Source organism: Xiphias gladius, chromosome 17 (genome assembly GCF_016859285.1).
Source record: "Xiphias gladius isolate SHS-SW01 ecotype Sanya breed wild chromosome 17, ASM1685928v1, whole genome shotgun sequence".
Lineage (NCBI taxonomy): Eukaryota > Metazoa > Chordata > Actinopteri > Istiophoriformes > Xiphiidae > Xiphias > Xiphias gladius.
In genome coordinates this window covers 662,124-679,878 of record NC_053416.1, presented here as the reverse complement: position 1 = coordinate 679,878, position 17,755 = coordinate 662,124, and the positions used below count along the sequence as shown (strand labels likewise).

At 47.5% G+C, this 17,755-nt stretch overlaps 1 protein-coding gene across 8 annotated transcripts in view; it reads right to left on the bottom strand.

Moving 5' to 3' along the window:
* stim1b (stromal interaction molecule 1b) overlaps positions 1-17,755 on the bottom strand; it is a 32,989-nt gene that overhangs the window by 9,710 nt on the left and 5,524 nt on the right. For 7 of the 8 annotated variants that reach the window (XR_005709233.1, XM_040150355.1, XM_040150354.1 and 4 more), the window contains exons 3-12: positions 10,757-10,887; positions 10,507-10,621; positions 8,634-8,745; positions 7,315-7,430; positions 6,191-6,365; positions 3,788-3,965; positions 2,919-3,086; positions 2,346-2,446; positions 1,390-1,625; positions 179-265 (exon numbers count right to left, since the gene is read on the bottom strand). Coding sequence is in view for 7 of the 8 variants with exons in the window: in XM_040150355.1 (XP_040006289.1) it covers positions 179-265; positions 1,390-1,625; positions 2,346-2,446; positions 2,919-3,086; positions 3,788-3,965; positions 6,191-6,365; positions 7,315-7,430; positions 8,634-8,745; positions 10,507-10,621; positions 10,757-10,887 (1,419 nt within the window). In the remaining variant the exon portion in view is untranslated. The remainder of the gene's footprint in view (positions 1-178; positions 266-1,389; positions 1,626-2,345; positions 2,447-2,918; positions 3,087-3,787; positions 3,966-6,190; positions 6,366-7,314; positions 7,431-8,633; positions 8,746-10,506; positions 10,622-10,756; positions 10,888-17,755) is intronic. The other variant, XM_040150357.1, reaches the window with a different exon arrangement.

Sequence of the window (17,755 nt, the reverse complement as noted above, 5' to 3'; positions counted from 1 at the left end):
TTTATTGCTGTTTTTTTATTTTCCTTGATCCCACAAACTTCAAGGTTTTCCAGGACCAGTGGGAACCCCGACGCTCGTCAATGGAAGGATTAAAGATCCGATTGATCAGTTATCGCCGCTCATCCTACAGAGGTATGGACCAATCGGGGGGGGGGGTATGAAGTTGGGAGGGGCCAACCAGAGTGTTTCCATGGTGACTGGGTGTCTGCGATGCCACCTAGGGGCCAGAGGTCGCTCACTCGCCGGTCCATCTGCCACGCTGCATCTGGAAGGAGCCAATCAAGAGAGAGATGCCAAGAGAAGAGGACCAATCAGAGGAGGGGACGGAGACAGAGAGCGAACCACAGGTGAGCTGAGAGAAGAGGAAACTGAAAGAAGCCTCTGAGGTGATGACGGTGCTGTCAGGTGAGTTACACGACTATTCCACAGAGATTTCAGAGAGTGTTTTTACGTGTGTGAGCCGTTGAGCTCCACTGTTTCCAAAACTATTAAAAACAGCGGGTGACACGCACACTGTAGTTTATCATGACTCCGTCCCACACACACACCGTCCTGCTGCCACAAACACTCACTACAGCACCGAACGTGGATTAATCCGCCGCTGAAAACAGTCCCCAACAAAGTCCCTGTTTACTCCTGTTTGATTAGGGTTCGGTTTCTGACAGGTCACGGTCGGCAAAAGGCCCCGATTCATTAGGTTCTGACACCAACGAATCTCTTAAGGAACCTTTTATGTCTCCTGGTTAAAAAGGTTCCAGCTGTTATTTCAGTATCGATCAATAATCAATATTTCAGATCTCCTGCTGCTCAGCTCTTGTTCAGGTTGGAGCTTCATCAACGTTAATGTTGATTCATTTAGTAGCCGCCACTAAAAACCGCAGGATCTCTGGATCCTGGTCCAACAGCAGCTGATCCCAGACCTGAACTGAAGCTTTATTTATAACGTTACTCACTGACAAATGATGGAAGTTAAACTTCACCAGATCTGATCAATTCTCCATCCCTAACTGCCCTGAGCAGCTTTTTATTGAATCGCTGAGCCTTTTTAAAAAGGAAACTACGGATCTGTGAGGTGTTTTTAAAGATTTACGTCTCCAGGAGGAACCAACGGGCTCAAGGCCGAGGGACACGGACAGAGGAGGGAAGGTGTTGAGACACGAACCGACACACTGATCGTCTGAATCTCCACACGTTTACATTAATAAAAACACCAGACTGATACTTTCAATCCAAGCAGCAAAGGAAACATCTAGAAAGGTGAATAAAGTATTTCAGTTTTCTCAGTTACTTGGTGGATTAATCCACATTCGCTGCTCCAGTGAGTATTTGGGGCAACTCGTGGTCCACTGAGGTTTTCAGAAAGTCGGGAACAACTGCTGACAGACTTACACTGCATTGTCCCAGGAGACAGGATGTCCTCGTCCATGTCGTCGAGGTCATCAGAGAAGAGAAGGTGCTGAGGGGTCGGAGGTCGCAGACCGAGGAAGGCAGGGTCCAGGTTGAGGGCGGCAGCCAGCGACCCCAGACCCGGGTTATTGACCAAACAGAAACCTGTTAGAGACTCGATCTGCTGCCAGCGGTTGAGCTTCTCCCGCAGGGCCGCCGTCACCTCGGCCAGGGCCTGTCTGTGGGGGGGCAGAGGTGGAGAGTAACTTTTAGTCCTTACGATACTTAAAGCGGCAGACGCTGAATGAGGCGACACTGTGGCCACTGATGAAAGTATTACGGTATTTATAGGTCTGAGGTTTTATGTACCGAGTGTCCGTGGAGACGTTTCCAGAAAAAACAGTGATAAATCTGAGGGGTTGTCAGATGAATCATGGGAGAGGAAAGAAGAAACAACACAATTCTGCTTCACTGATCTGGATTCAGTTTTTAGGACTTTTCTCTGATCACTTCTGTGAAATGATGGAGAACTTGACCTCTTTAGCCCTGAAGCAGTTCTTTAAATGAGACCATCTGAGAAGTTTGGGAGGTCAGTGTCTCTTTGGTGGAACAGAAAAGGCCTGAAAAGTGACAAGACACGGTTTTTTGAAAGAGCCATAAAGGTTTGGAGCCACTGCTTTAATCTTTAATGATGGGCTGGAGAAAGAAGGACAATATTTCCACCTGAAACGTAGAGTAGCAGAGTAGAAGTAGGAAGTAGCAGAAAATGGAAAAAACACTCAAGTAAAGTACAAGTACTTTAAAAACGTACGTAAATCTTGAGTAAATGTACTGAGTTACTCTCCAGCACTGGGACTGTGACCGAAACGATCAGTTTTGAGTGGTTCGTGCCCTGAGCCAGTCACAGACAGCAAATCGGTTCACGAGTCTTTAAATGCTCTGGGTCAAAGGTCACTCACTTAGCAGACAGGATCTTGTGGTCGACGTCATCCAGCGAGGAGCTGTGAGCCACATGAAACGTCCCGAACAGAGAACTCCTCTTCTTCTTGATCTTCTCTGCCTGAAACACCATCACCAACATCATCATCGTCACTATCAACTTCATCGTCATCATCACCAACATCATGACATCATCACCATCGTCATTACCACTACCACCACCATCATGACATCATCAGCGTCACCATCACTACCACCATCTTAACCATCGTCGTCATTGTCATCATCGCCACCATCATCACCATTACTATCGTCATCGACACACCACCACAGTCCAGTAGACTGGTGCTGTGGGTCCTTTACGCTTTTTTGCCCTGGGGGGTTCGTCTCAGGCTACTCAACCTGCCCTACCTCGATGAGGCTACAGAGAAAACCACGACAGTGAAACGGGCGACTGGCTTCGATGTTGCGGCCGATCGGTGAATTTGTCTTTTTCGTGTCAGTGTGCCCCCTCTTCTGAAACCAAACCTACGCCCTGGTAATCAGTGTGTGTGTGTGTGTGTGTGTGTGTGTGTGTGTGCTGTTGTCCTCACCCCCTCCCTGGCCTGCAGCAGCTGCCTCTCTGCGCTCTGTTTCTTGATGTTATAGTACTGAACTTCGATCTCGTGCGTCAGCTGCAGCCATTTCTGTAGGACCTCCGGTGCCGCCCAGTGAGCCCGCGACTCCAGCTCCCTCTCCGCCTTTTTCAACGCCATACGTACCTAATACACACACACATAATTCAGCATCCCCGGCCTTATAAAGGAAAACAACCTGGACACTAAGACCAGAGGGGAGTAATGATTAAAAATCAATATACACCATTCAATTCCTATTAATCCTTCTTTTTACTTATTCCTGTGAGAGAGTCTTGTTATTTTTAAGTGTTTTGTTGATTTGATGTTAACTCGGCACGTTTGTTCCTCGACGTGGTTTTTTCCTGGTGCAACTGTATAGTTACATTTACGCTTGAAACCCGTTATCAGCTCTGTCGCATGAGGATCTTGCTGTAAAAGACAGAGCTGTAACTAATGAATATTTTAACTTGCAGTTAACCTGTCGATTATTAGCGTATGACAGAAAGTAGCGAAGACTTTCCCAGGGTCTTCGAATGTCTCAGTCCAAAAGTCCCAAAGATTTTCATTTTACTGCGATAGAAAACAGAAAAGAAGAAAATCTTCACGTTGCAGAAGCTGCAAGCCAAGAATTGATGAACGCATGATTTTCTGTTGATCGGCTATTGGATCAATGGACCAATCTTTTCAGCACTACTGAAAATTGAGGGTTTTCCACTGATTCTGTTTCATTCTTTCATTCTGTTTCTGTCTCTGTGCATGGGGCCGCCACTGACAGTCACAAACCTCCAGACCGGTAAAACATTTTCAAGTGAACGTTTTTCCGCAGGCTTTCACGACGTCGTCACCTGCTCCAGCTCCTCCTCGGCGTATTTCTGCCGGCTCCTCTCGTTCTCGGTTCCCTCTCTGAGCTCCCGGAGCCGCTGGGCTTCCTGTTTGGCCGAGTTGATCTCGTTCCTCAGCTCCTGCTCCACCTTCACCTTCTCCACCTGAACGCAGCGCTGCTCCTCCTGAGCCTGCTGCAGCCTGAAGGTGAATGACGGAAATGAAGAGTTGATCAAATCTGCTCCCGATTACACTGCGACAGTACAAAAAGTACGTCCTGGATCATCTACAACCGTAAAATGCTGCTTGGACGTTAACGTGTCAGTAATAATATGATATATAATAGTACGACAGTCTGAGTTATGAGCAGTCTCCCTGTACTTCTGATACACTGAAACATTGTTTTTATGGTGTTGTTTTTTTCAGTGCTTGACTTGTACTGTAGTATTTCGATACTGCAGCTGTCGGGGTCTAAATACTCCCTCCGGCGTTGATCAGCACGCTCCCGTAACGTCGTTATCCAACGTCCAGGCGTCCTCCCGCTCCTCACCGTCATCGGTGGAGTCGTTGTCGGACGGTTTTTACTTGTTCGCTTCGTATTTGTAGCTGTATATTTGTTAGATTTATATATTTTTGGTAGTTGTTTGTTCCCTGAGTTTGTCCTTAAGGCAGTGCTTCTCCCCAGGCCTGGATGGCCCTGCCTTAAAGACTGAAATCAGGGAACACAGGTTTCCTGTTCACATTAAGCGCCCCCCCACACACACCACCACCAGCACCATCCAGAGGTGGTGGTTGATGCCAGCGGGAGGCGCTGTGACACAGTCTGTGACAGAGCATGAAGGAGTGTGTGTGTGAGAGAGTTCTATTTTCAGAGAATGAAGGAAAACACACACTAACTGCAGCGCTGAGGGATTAAAGAGAGGAAATAGAGCTGATGCTTCAACTGATCCCCACGGATCTGCTGCGTGTGTGTGTGTGTGTTTTTATCACCCGTGTGTGTTTCTACTGTGTGTAACAGTATATGTTAAATGTCCTCAGTACTAGTACTAGTACTAGCAGTATTAGTAACAGTAATAGCAGTAGTACTGTATGTGCAGTAGTAACAATAGTAACAGCGCAGTATTATCAGTACAATCAGAAGGAGGAAACAGAGAAGTGTGTGAGGTATGAAACAACTTGTTACAACATGACTCAGAGTGTGTGTACACACACCCCGGCACCGTGTGTGTGTGTGTGTGTGTGAACGTGTATGTCTTTGTGTATGATACTGTGCACATGCAGGTGTGTGTGTGTGTGTGTGTGTGTGTGTGTGTGTGTGTGTGTGTGTGTGTGTGTGTGTGTGTGTGTGTGTGAGTGTGAGTGTGCGTGAGCGTGAGTGTGTGTGTTAGTGAGTGAGCGTGTGAGTGTGTGTGTGTGTGAGAGAGCAGAGTGAGCTACTGGCTATTCTTTGCCCATATAAGGACTTTAGACAGAAAGCTTCTGCAAAGACCATTTATACACACACACACACACAAACACACACACACACACACACACACACACACACACACACACACACACACACACACACACACACGCAGAGTAGATGAGTTATTTCCTTCTCAGTCAGTTTAAAGGTTAATTACGTGTAATTAAAAAATTTAGAAAATGAGTCTTTTAATCAGGTTCTCGGATCGGAGCTGTTCAAACTGACACACCAGTAGAACCAGCGCTAGCAGTAGTAGTAGTAGTAGTAGTAGTAGTAGCAGTAGTAGTAGTAGCAGTAGTAGTAGCAGTAGCAGTAGCAGTAGTAGTAGTAGCAGTAGCAGTAGCAGTAGCAGCAGTAGCAGTAGCAGTAGTAGCAGTAGTAGTAGCAGCAGTAGCAGTAGTAGTAGCAGTAGTAGTAGCAGTAGCAGTAGCATCAGTAGCAATAGCAGTAGCAGTAGCAGTAGTAGCAGTAGCAGTAGTAGCAGTAGCAGTAGTAGTAGCAGTAGCAGTAGCAGTAGCAGTAGTAGTAGTAGTAGCAGTAGAACCAGCACTAGCAGTAGTAGTAGTAGTAGTAGCAGTAGTAGTAGTAGTAGCAGTAGCAGTAGCATCAGTAGTATTAGCAGTAGTAGCAGTAGTAGTACCAGTAGTAGCAGTAGTAGCAGTAGCATTAGTAGCATTAGTAGCAGTAGCAGTAGTAGTAGACGCAGTAGTACAGTAGTATCATTAGTATTACCAACAATAGTAGTAGTACTAACAAAAGCAGTAGTAATGTAGTACTGGTAGTAAGAAAAGGAGTAATACAGTAGAAGTAACGGTAAAAGTTAGAGTAGTAGTATCAATAATAGTAATGGTGGTAGTAGTAGTATAATTAGCATTAATTAGTATTAGTATTAATCACGTTGTTAGTACTACTACCACTGGTCTTACTACTAATAGCTCCAGAGCCACGATGGACTCACTTCTCCTGCAGGTCCAGCAGGCTCTGCTCGGCCCTCTGCAGACCCTCCAGGTCCTTCATCAGGTTTCCCAAGTCATCCCTGGACTTCCTGGTCTGGATGTAGGCGAACCAGCAGCCGCCCAAAGCCATCAGGATGGACACGCCCAGAACCAGGTCCTTCCAGCGGTTCTGTCGGCCTGAAGACACACAGAGGGTATAAATAGAACCAGACACCGAGGAATAAATAGAACAAACTCAAAGCAGATCCAGTCCAGTCCTGTGTGGATCCTATGCAGTTACCACTGAATGTAATATATGTAACATACATACAATATGTAAATGTAATGTAGCAGCTACACTACACATATTACATCACATGTCACAGTCAGTGGTAAAGGAAAGTTAGTCTCTTGTAAATTTCCTGAACCAATGAAAAACAGGTTCAACAGGTTTTAGAGAAAGAAAACTTTGAGTCAACATTAGTTCAAGTATCTGCCTCCGAAATAAAACCCCTGAATGTCCAGACAGTGAAGATTTCAAAAAAAGGATCACGTGATTGAATGTCAGCACTTTCCCATTAAAAAAATCCTCCTTGGGGAAATCTACAGTCAAAATATAAAAAGTGGGTTTTTCAGCTTTGAAGCTGTTCTCGTAGTTGTTTTTTTTGCAGGACCAGATAAGATCTAGATGCGACAGAACCGGATTAAAACCACACAGAATCAAAACCCGGTCGCGACAAGCTGAAAACTATGGAGATGTGAATTTTGTGGAAATGAAAGATTCTTCGTTTGGGTAAAAAAGTTCATTTGAAAACATTCAACAACAACTATTTAGGTGAACACATGTTGTGAGCGACCCTGAGGGCTTCTTGGATGCTCGGCACAAATTTCAAGCCAGTCCAGTGGAAAAATAAGCGACTGGTGAGGCTGAGGATCAAAAGAGTCACGGGGATGATGCAATTTCGCTCAAAGTCAGAACTAAAACGTATCTGGAGTCGAGCTCTGGGGGCCATTGTTTTAAATCAAAGCTCTCACATAAATTCTTTCCAAAAAATCTGTGAAAAGTTCCGAATCGTGGGTGAGTTGGAAGGGAATGTAAATTATATGTCCAGCAATCACACTGGTTTCCACACACATACAAACACACCTGGCGGCGGTCCGAACAGCACGATGTCCAGAGCTTTGAGCTGCAGCTTCTGAGAATGACTTCGGTCCAAAATCTTCAACACCGACACCGTCAGGGTGATGTTCTTCACCGCCAGCCTGTCCCGGGGGAGGGGGGAGAGGGAGATCACTGTTTAGGCAGAGACACAGTTTCAGCCGCCTCAGTCTGGGCGGAGATTTTAACCTGCCCAGGAACCGGCAGCCCAGAAACAAACACTGTCGGGGTCGTGCGGTGTTGCAGCCCGGAGTGTTCGAGGACAGTCCGACACCGGAGATCTGAGAGCGGGGAGCTACGGGAGACTGTCGTGGTGGCGCCAGGATATGAACGGGTCCTGGAAAACGAAACCTCGGCAGCCAACGGGCTGAACTTCAAGCTTCGAACGACGGTATCCAACATGTCATCAGCGCGGTTCCCTGTATATGGGGTTAAAGGTCACTGTTATGAATAAATACAGGACACCAGACACAGTGAGCCTGCGTTCAGTGATCATACCCAGACCACCTCTGGTTCTGAGTACAGAGTCTGTAATCCTGGATGTGGGAGATACCGGGGCCAGAAAGGAAGGCGAACCTCCACTGACCCTGGTCACACGCTCAGTGAAGTGAAGGTGAGTTTTGATGAGTGGCTGTTTCGAAACTGGTAAACTGGTGAAAATATCCCGACTCATTCGGCTCAAGGTCGAAGGTAAACAGAGAACAGAGCAGAGAACATTCAGAGCTCCACTGATCGATAAGTCGATCGACAGAAGATCAGTCTGAAGCCGTTCTGATAATCAGATAATTGTCTTTTCTTTGGAGCCGCTTTTCTCCATCGCCACCACAACAAACCCGACGTCTTCAGGCTGGTTTTTAAACTGAGAGAGGTGAGGCCAGAGACGCTGTGCGCGCCGGACTGAGTCAGAGCCGAACTCACAGACGTGAAACACGTGTTGATGCGATTCAGTGTGACGTCCACTTCCTCTGATGTCCCTCCAGAATAAAGCTCCAGAAATCCATTTAGAAACCGGAGGAGAAAGAGGCTGAAGAACTTCATTCAGAATCTTCCTGTTTTTAAGTTTCCTTCAGTATCACAGTGACCCAGTGAACGTTGTCTGAACGTCCACGGCTGCACTGAGAACAGGAGCTGATCACAGCTGATTCAGCAGCTTCTAATGGGACGGTTTGACTGAATGGAAACAGATACAGGCTAAAAACAAGAGGAATCAAGTTGTGGCTCACAGCACTGACTGGACTCTGAAAACACTGCAGTAGGTCAGTAAATGTCCTCACAGGTATGGTATAAATGAGAAAGGTGTGCGTTACCTGGGTAAGGCCTTGCCGTCCAGCTGGAGTTTCCTGAAGGTCTCTGTGTACTGAGGAAGCTCCACACTGACAAGCAGCCAGTCCTCCACCTGAAGCTCCGTCCAGTTGTACACTGAAAACACACACACACACACACACGTGGTAAGTAAACACCTGATCAGTCGACTCGGTGCATCTTTGAGCTCCAGTCTGTGTCTCTGGTGCATTAACGTCACATCCGATTCCCTCAGTGATGTTTGGGAAACTCGGAACTTTCCAAACCTCAAAGACTCTTCTGTCGTCGGATGGACAATATCCTGTCACCATAGAAAAGTTTCTCAGCGGTTTCTCAAGTCTCGCCTCTTTTCCTTTTTCCCTTTTCCCAAAGATGGAGGCAGAAGTTGACAGACTTTGTTCAAATTGTATACATTTTAAAAGTTATCAGCAGTTGCGTTGGTATATGGGGACGATTCTTTAGAGGGTTTTATATTTTCATTTAACAGTTAACGTTGTTGCTTGTGTTTGACAAAAACGGTTGTATCTTCAGAAAGAAAGATTGAAAACCTTCAGAGCAGCAGGAAATGTTGTCAGGTACTGTGCTTTATTTAGTATGAGAGGAATATCTACATGCAGCTAATTTTTTTTTCCTCTCCAAATGATGTGTCGACCAGAGGGTGCAGCTCTTGTCCAGAGGCACGCTGGCAAAGCCTCATGGGAGCTGCTGGGATCCCCGTTTTATCCCAGTTCACACGAGGAGCCGCTCTTGTTTTTCTGCCTCGGTCAGAGTTGCCCGTGGCTCCGCTCGTCGACATTACGTAAGACGTTTCGCTCTCTCACCGCAGGCCCTCGCTCACACACGTTCTGTTTCACAATACTGTTTCGGACAACCACAAGGCCGGGGCCCGTCCCCTCAGCTCGGAGAAGCAAACTTCATTCTAGAAATCAGGACCTGAAGGGCTCAGAGAGGAGCCGCGCCGAAGGTAGAGAAGCGTGTCTCGTCACCTGTTCGTGCCACAGCGAACGGATCCAAACCAGAAAACCACCTGAACAGGTTGGAGAAGCAGCTGCCTGATGACTCATGAGCAGAGACGAAGACGCAGAGTTCAGAGCAGAATGTTTTGTTTTATTTTGTCTGAGTGGAGAATCAACACTGCACCTCTCCGTCTCCGTCTCTCTCCGTTCTTACATTTCGTTTTCGAAAAATCAACCTTTTCCTCTTCATGTGTTTGTAGTTGTGTTTTTTTTTTACGTCGTCACGCTGACAGATGCAGCGGGAAAATGAAGAGGATCCAAAAATAGGATTTTATCTTTACGCTCAACATGTTTTTCCTTTTTAATCCCTCCGGCTTTATTCCTTCCTTCCTTCCTTCCTTCTTCCTGCCCTTTTTCTATTCCTTTTTTCCAGTCTTTCACTCTAAGTTCCATCCCCATTTTCCTCTCTCTGTCTGTCCATCTTTTTTCCTTTAATTTTTTTCTCTCTCTCTCGCTCTCTCCTTCTTTCTTTCCTTCCTCCTCTCTCCTCTGCTCCTCGCCCCCCTTTTATCCTTTCTCTCTACGTCAGGCTTGTTTAAGCCAACATGAACCTTAAATTCCTGATTTCTAGAGTGAAGTCTGGTTCGGTTCTCTGGGCTGAGGAGGGGAAGTGGACCTGTTCTTATTTTCGCCGTCTGGAGAACTCACATCTCCCTCGGGCCGACATTTACTGAAGAGTTGTTCCGTTTTCACCTTCTTGACCTGAACTTTGCTTCAGTGCTGACGTGTATGATCTGGTTTATTTGGAAAAGCTGCCGGGGGCTGGTGCGGCCTCCTCCTGCCTCCTCAAGTGTCATTTTCCTTTAACTGTAGCTACTGTGACAGGCTGCAGAGAAGAAGAAGAAGCGCCCCCCCCCCTCACCTTCGGAGCTCTTCCAGGCGTTCCACATGTCCTCCAGGCTGATGTGCAGGTCGGCTCGGTGGAAGCTGCTGTGTTTGGCCTTGCTGTCGTGATACTTAAGGTCCTCCCTGAGAAACTGGAGGGGGGGGGGGTGAAGTCTGTGTCAATTCATGTTGTTGAACCATCACTGCATTTGTCTTTCAGCAAATTTGACCTTAAGCGGAAGAAAACAGGACGACTAAAATTGTGCGTCCGGGGGTCTTTGTCTCACCTCGTCCGTCTCGCTGGTGTCCACCGTGCCGTCGGCGTCGTCGTCCATCAGCTTGTGGATGCTGCAGATCGCCTCGAAGCTCAGCAGGGAGTTCTCATCCCGACAGAGCTGCTGGTCTATCGTACACAGATCTGCACCACAGGAGCACATCACCAAATGATATAACATTATTATTATTGTCGCCATTACTATGACTGTTAAACCCAGGAACGGTCTGGAGTCGTATTTGTGTCTCGATTCTCAGCATGCGATGGGACATTTGAAAAAAGAAAACTTTACTCACAGTAAATTCTAATTTAGTTGCACGAATCAGGTCCCAGTAAAACACAGACTGGTTCCTGCTGGAACTTAAATGGAGGCACAGTGGAAAACCAGAGAGAACCAACCGGGCATTTTAGAGGAAAGCAGGAATAAATGAGACTAAAGGCTTTTTGTAAATACTGGCACCTACAGGTACAGTACTGGAAACAAAACTCAAGTCTGGGAAAATTGTCACTACGAGCTTTTTCTCAGTGTGTGATTAATGAGTAGAAAGAGGAGAAGGGCCCACAGAGCTGATCCCGACTGTGGGACGTAAAACACATGTTTTACTTTCACCCTTTAACAAACGTTACTGTGGTGTTTTGGAAAACACGATATAAAAGAGAGGAGCTCGGTTCCAGCCCCATTTCACATCGTGTCTCCTGCTTCACTGTGTGACTGGAATAAAGACCAGGAGAGCAACGAGGTCCAGCTCTGATCCAGCTCTGCAGCTGCTCACTACAGGCACGTTGAGCTCAGAATCTCACCGAGTTATTCTCTCGGTGACAATAATTACGCTATAAAAGGCTCGTTCATCTGTGTGGAAAAGATTCTCTCTGTCCCGTTTCAGCTTTTCACAGAATTTAGATACAAATATGCGTAAGCACAGAACCCGAACACAGAGGAACATTCGGCAACCAGCAGACCAGGAGGACCAGTCTGAGTCCGCCTGCAGCCTCTGTTCCTGTCAGAGACGGCTCTCGGTTTGACAAACGTCGACTCTGCTGCTCGAGCCAAAAACGGCAACAGGACGAGTAAACATCCATCGTTTGCAGCTGCCATCTTTGTTTGGGTCAAAGAACAGAAGAACAGAGACAGATCACAGTTGCTTCACTGAACTCCACAGCATTGGGGGCGGGGACTCATGGACAGTTTAACCCTGGTGAAACGACAGGTTCTGGTCTCTAACAGATGTGGACATTCAGCAGGACGAAGACTAAAGAGAAAGACTAAAGCCTCCTGGGGGGGTGGGAGGAGGTTATCTCAGGTCACTCTTCATACAGAGCAGGTCTAGACCAGGACTCCTTATAGTTATATTTACAGAGACCCAACATTCCCCCATTAACAAGAACTGGGAGACAGTGGAAAGGAAAAACTCCCTTAAACAGGTAGAAACCTTGAACAGAACCCGGCTTGTGGTGGGGGGGGGGGGTCTGCATCGACTGGCTGGGTTGAGAGAGAGAGAGAGAGAGAGGGAGGGCGAGGGAGCAGTAATGGAACAGAGCAGATCAGAGTCGTAACTTAAACACTGTAAATCCCACAGGCTCCACTTACCTGTCACAGACTACACACACGCACAATTGTAGTTCTATTTTTGCGAGGACACTCCCCCCGACCCTAACCCTAATCCTGGCCTAAACCTGGCTCTAACCTCAACCCTAAAACCAGGTCTGAACCCTCAGCCGGCCCTTTGAAGGTGCGAGGACCGGACAAAATGTCCTCACTCCGTGAGGTAAGTACAAGCACACACACACACACACACACTCAGCTGAGCAATCATGCAGAAACTCCACAGTCGTGCTGGAGGCTGAAATGACCAAATGTAGTCATGAAGTTCTCACTCTAATCTGTTGAAATCTTCTCCGTTGTCATGACAACCAGATAAGTGATCTGCTAGACGACCGTGGACGCTAGCTGCTAATCGAGGGGAACGGGAACTGACGGCCTCCATCGGGTCCCCGCAGTCCCTCCGCCTTCACCGCGCCGCTCAGTGGTTTAGCTCGCGGTTGTGGACGTTTGGACCGTGGTGAAGTGACGGGACCTGGTCTGTGACAGGTGTGGACCTTCAGCGGGACAAAGACAATCAACGCAGATAAACCTGCAGAACTCCTCTTAAAAATCTGAGAAAAAAGAAGCGGCAGAACAAAGAGAGGCTAAAAAAAGCCCACAGCAGAACTGACTGAATCCATAGCAACTTCTTTCTTTTCTTTCTTTCTTCCATCCGTCCTTCCCTCCGTTCTTCCTGTTCGTTTTCGTCTTGGCTTCTTTATCTTTCTGTCAGTCTTTTTCTCTCAGTCACTCTTTCTTCGCTTCCCTTGTCATTGCTCTTCATTTTTCTTTCCCTCCTCCCTTTTCTGCTTTCTATCTTCCTTCCTTCCTTCCTTCCTTTTTTTCATGATCTTCCACGGCAGATAAATCTTAGGTTTTCAGTCTTTAAAATAGAGCAACATGAGCCTTAAATTCTAGAATGAACTTTGGTTCTCTGAGCTGAGACTGAACGCTCGATACTCGATGAATAAATGTCTGTATGGATCAGTGAAAGGGATTAAGGAAAGTAGAGTATTGAAAATGATCACAGTTATTGTGTGTGTGTGTGTGTGTGTTTTATGGCTGACTTCAATCACTTGTCCACTGCACCAACCTGTGTGCTGAGCCCGTGTTCACCAAACTTCCTCCTCTTCTCTTGTAGGAGGTCTCCCTCCCTCCAAGACACTGGCCTCGGAATAGTGGGGTCGACCGGACAACCAGACTTTTTGGAGCCAGGACGCTGCTTCTGAATTTACGACCTAAGAACACACAGGAAGTGCTTCCCAGAAGAAACGCGGCGCATCACCGCTAGTCGGCGGGAAAATGAAGCTGCTACCATTCTGATCTGGACGTACCTGACCAGAAGAGCGTTTGCCACCGTATTTGTTTCGTACAGAAACGGTCGGCGAGGCTGGAACTGACAGGAAGACGATGCGAAAAGTTCACCAGCCCATTACGTCATCCAAAGCTGACCCCCCCCCCCCAAATTCACAACTCATTCCGCTGCTCCAAGTCCATTTGGTTAAATCTTCCCAGAAGCCTGACCACTCCCGCTGGCCTTTTAAACTTCCACTGACTGGGAAAACGTTCCTATTGGCTGGTTCAGAAAGTGCAGCTCCACAGATGTAGTCTACCTGCTGACCCGCCCCTGCGGAGGACCAGCAGAGGACAGACCAGAAGAGCCATCACGGCGCGTTTCTCTGAGCACTGAGCACGAAACTGACTCGACTGACTTTACTGTCCTGTCACTGACTGATGTTTCATTCTAGCTTCTTTTCGGGAGAATGTTACCTGAGATGAAGGAGTCCGAGAGCGTTGAGTTTGAAAGTCAAGCCGACCTCCACCAAACTCAGGCCGCCGTAATAACGAACCGTAAAGGCAAAGCGACGGATGACGCGTCGGCTGAAGGGACGAGGACCGAGAGGAACGACAGAGGAAGACAAACCGTGACCGTCATTAACCAATAGACCCCGTAGATCGCATCAGTCATCACATCAGATCAAGAATCAGCCCGAAAACCTCGACGTGTCCCCGCCTCAAAGCGTCAACGTTAAGTTCCCGATAATGAGCAGATGATGAGACCCACGGGGATTCACGTAGAAGACATCCGTTAGGTTTTTGGACAGACAGTTCCTGTTTGTTGTTGTTGTTTCCGCAGCCGGCTCACAGTCGGCGCCGAGTTTATTCAAACAGCATCTTTACACAGGTTCTTATCTCCAGCTAAAGATGAGAGAGCACTGAGACGCTTTCACTTCCTGTTTTTAAATCAGCGTTTTCACAGTGGCATCAGTTCAGCATCTTAAGTAAACATTTACAGTACTTCCTCTACTTCTGATGACCTTTGACCTCCTTACGTTTAGTTTCGTAGCACTGAGCATCTGCAGCTGATCCAGATGTCAGATAATTCAGACCGGAGAGTAAATATGAGCCGTTCACACTGCAGATAACACTGACCCCACAGTAAACCTGCAGCAGCGTGTGTGCTCTGGGTAAACACTAGAACCGGATTACAGATCAGACAGAGCAGGTCCAACGGTCTGATCAGCTGGAGTCATGACACACGTGTTGATATGGTTCAGTCTGGCGTCCACTTCCTGAGGACACCATCGTCTCTGATGTCCCTCCAGAATAAAGTGAGTGGAGGCTCAGCTGAAGGGAGACCCACAGGTTTACAACATGACTGCAGCAGGGACGGGTTTAGAAACTATGAACGGGGGGGGGCAGACTGCAGTTGAACTTCCTGGTTCCCTGCAGTGATAAACTGACCATGATCAATATTCACTCTGTTCATCCACCGTGACGAACGAATGTCAGATGAACAAGTTGAAATGCTCCGATACGAAATAACATCAGTGAACAGCTGCTGTTGGTAACTGCGCGTGTCCTGCAGCCATGGACACACGATGAGGATCCACCTCCCTGTCACCTTCTGACTCTGGGACCGGGGACGGGCCGACCAGTCAGTCAGACCACCTTCACCCCAACCGGTGGGTGACATCTGACGCTGAGCCAAAAATTACAACCTATAACATAACGTATTCAGAGCCGGAGATGTTAACTGCTTGATCCCCGTATAAGTCCGGCTTGGGATTCCTCTCATCCACCGTGACGGCCACAACACCACAGAAGAAGACAGAGAGCGAGACAGGTGAGGGAGCAGCTTCGGTTAAAGGTCTGAGTTTAGTCCTAGGATTAAGACCAGCAGCTGTGAGGACAAAAATACGCAGATAATAGAATTAAACAGGACGAGGGTCGAGTCAAAGTCACGGCTCGGTCTGAACAGGCTCCAACGCAGCAGGAGAGCTTCACTACCCATCGTGAGCCCCCCCCTTTTGTTTTTTTTAAACAGAAAACCAGAATTAGATAAAACCAGACAATGAAACCAGAACTTCCAGGTTCTGTTCCAGGAGAAAGAAAATCACATTGACTGCTGTAAAAACAGAGAGGACTGAGCAGTGAGGACGTCCATGACATTCTCTCAAGGACAAGAGCGAATCAGTCATCCGGTTTCAGGAGTGAGTGTGTGTGTGTGTGTGTGTGTGTAGTATAACTTACTATTAAAGTAAGTTATGATTTGGTTATCATGCTTTCCATAATAAAGGTAGTGCAACAAACAAACCCAAGCCACATAAACTGAAGCATTTTGATGCACTAAAGCCAATAATCATCGATACTTTCCTTGATTGGGACCTGACACATGTTAATAAATACCGTAACTATCACGGATCAAATTTTTTGGCACCGATCCGGATCCTGATCTGAGTGCTTTAATATAACCTGCTGATCCAGAGTCTGTTTCCCTACATGTTGATTAAACCTGTATCTGACACATTGAAATAACAGCTGCAGAAACTCAATCTGACCCGAGCCGTTTGATCCAAACACTGAAGCTCCTGATTCAAAACTAGAGAGTCGATGGGTTTGAATCATCGATCGGAGATTGAGAGAAGTTTTTCTGGAGAAGGATTTAAAATGAAGGGATCCTCTAGAGAGGAGCCGTCGGAACTACGGACACGCTCCGATTGTACAGCGGTGTTACGGAGCGGAGCCTCTTCACTCCCAGACGATCTTCGGCCGAGTTCAGACACACAGACCAACGACGGACAAGTCTCAGACAGACCTGGAGGAACACAGGCTGACCAATCAGAGGAGTCCATCCTGGTTGCTCCAGTTCCTGTCCATGATGAGGCTGAGTGGGCGGAGCTGACAGGTTCGCCTCCTCCAAACGAAGCTGAGACGAGTGTATTTCTGTCACCGCGCTTCCTGTGATACCGTCAGCGCGTCACCTCCAGGAAGCTGTGGGGAGCTGCTAACGGCCGTCCCCCACGCTATCGTTACTGCACAGCTCTGCTACAACACACACGCATGCACAAGCGCACACACCGCACATCTGCGCAGCTATCCTTGTTACGACATTGCATTGACTTCCAGTCATTGTGGACAGTTTAACCCAAACCCAAACCCAAACCCAAAGCCAAAGCCAAACCCTAACCAGTTCATGCTCGACTCTAAACTTAACCTAACCTCAATTCACACCCTACCTCTAACCTTAAACAGGACGTTCTGTCTCATTGGGACCGGGATTTGGTCCACATGAGGCCCACCGGTCCCGACAAGGTTGGCGTTTATGCCTGGCAGACAAGTGGGGTTTAACTGACCCCCCATCCCTTCCTTTCCTTTCTGGAAAAGAAATGTTAACAATCAATCAAACCACCACAAAGAGTCTCTCTAAGTCTGGGGGGGGGGTGTTGTTTACTATGTAAAAACCACAAACACACTGAGCATATATGACACAGTATGATAAAGAGTCCTGGTCTAGACCTGCTCTATACGATAAGTGGCCTGAGATAACGTCTGCTATGACTCGGTTGCCACATAAATAAAATTCACTCGACTTCTCGACTTGACCACAAACAGGAAGAAGAGCCTTCTTCCTTTCTCAAGAGCAGAGTCTGTTTATCAACCTGCTGAAAGTAAAAAGTTGGACTTCGGCGAAAGAGAAAATCCTTCACTTTCACTACCTGCAAGCAGGCGGAGCCTTCACTGATTTTATGCCAAAGTGGTGATTTAAACAGCAGTGACGTGAAACCGTGACGTCGATCTACAGTACGAAGGCCTCTGTCGCTGCTCCACGTGTCCTCCAGATGTTGGTGTTTGGATGGTTTCCTCACTGCAGAAGCATCGCTCTGACCACAACCTCAGAAATCTAACTCTTGGTTCTGGGCGACCTTTCGACCCTGCTGAAACAACAGGATCTGGTCCGTCACAGACGTGGACACGCAGCAGGACAAAGACCAAATGAAAGACTAAAGCCTCCTGTTAAGAAGCCCCGACCCCCCCGCGTCACCAGCGGCAGGCGTTTTTACTGAGGCGGACAACCCACCGCGTCTCCTACCTACCTACTACGTACGTCATCCGAAGCGGACGACCCCCCCACCCACACACACACAC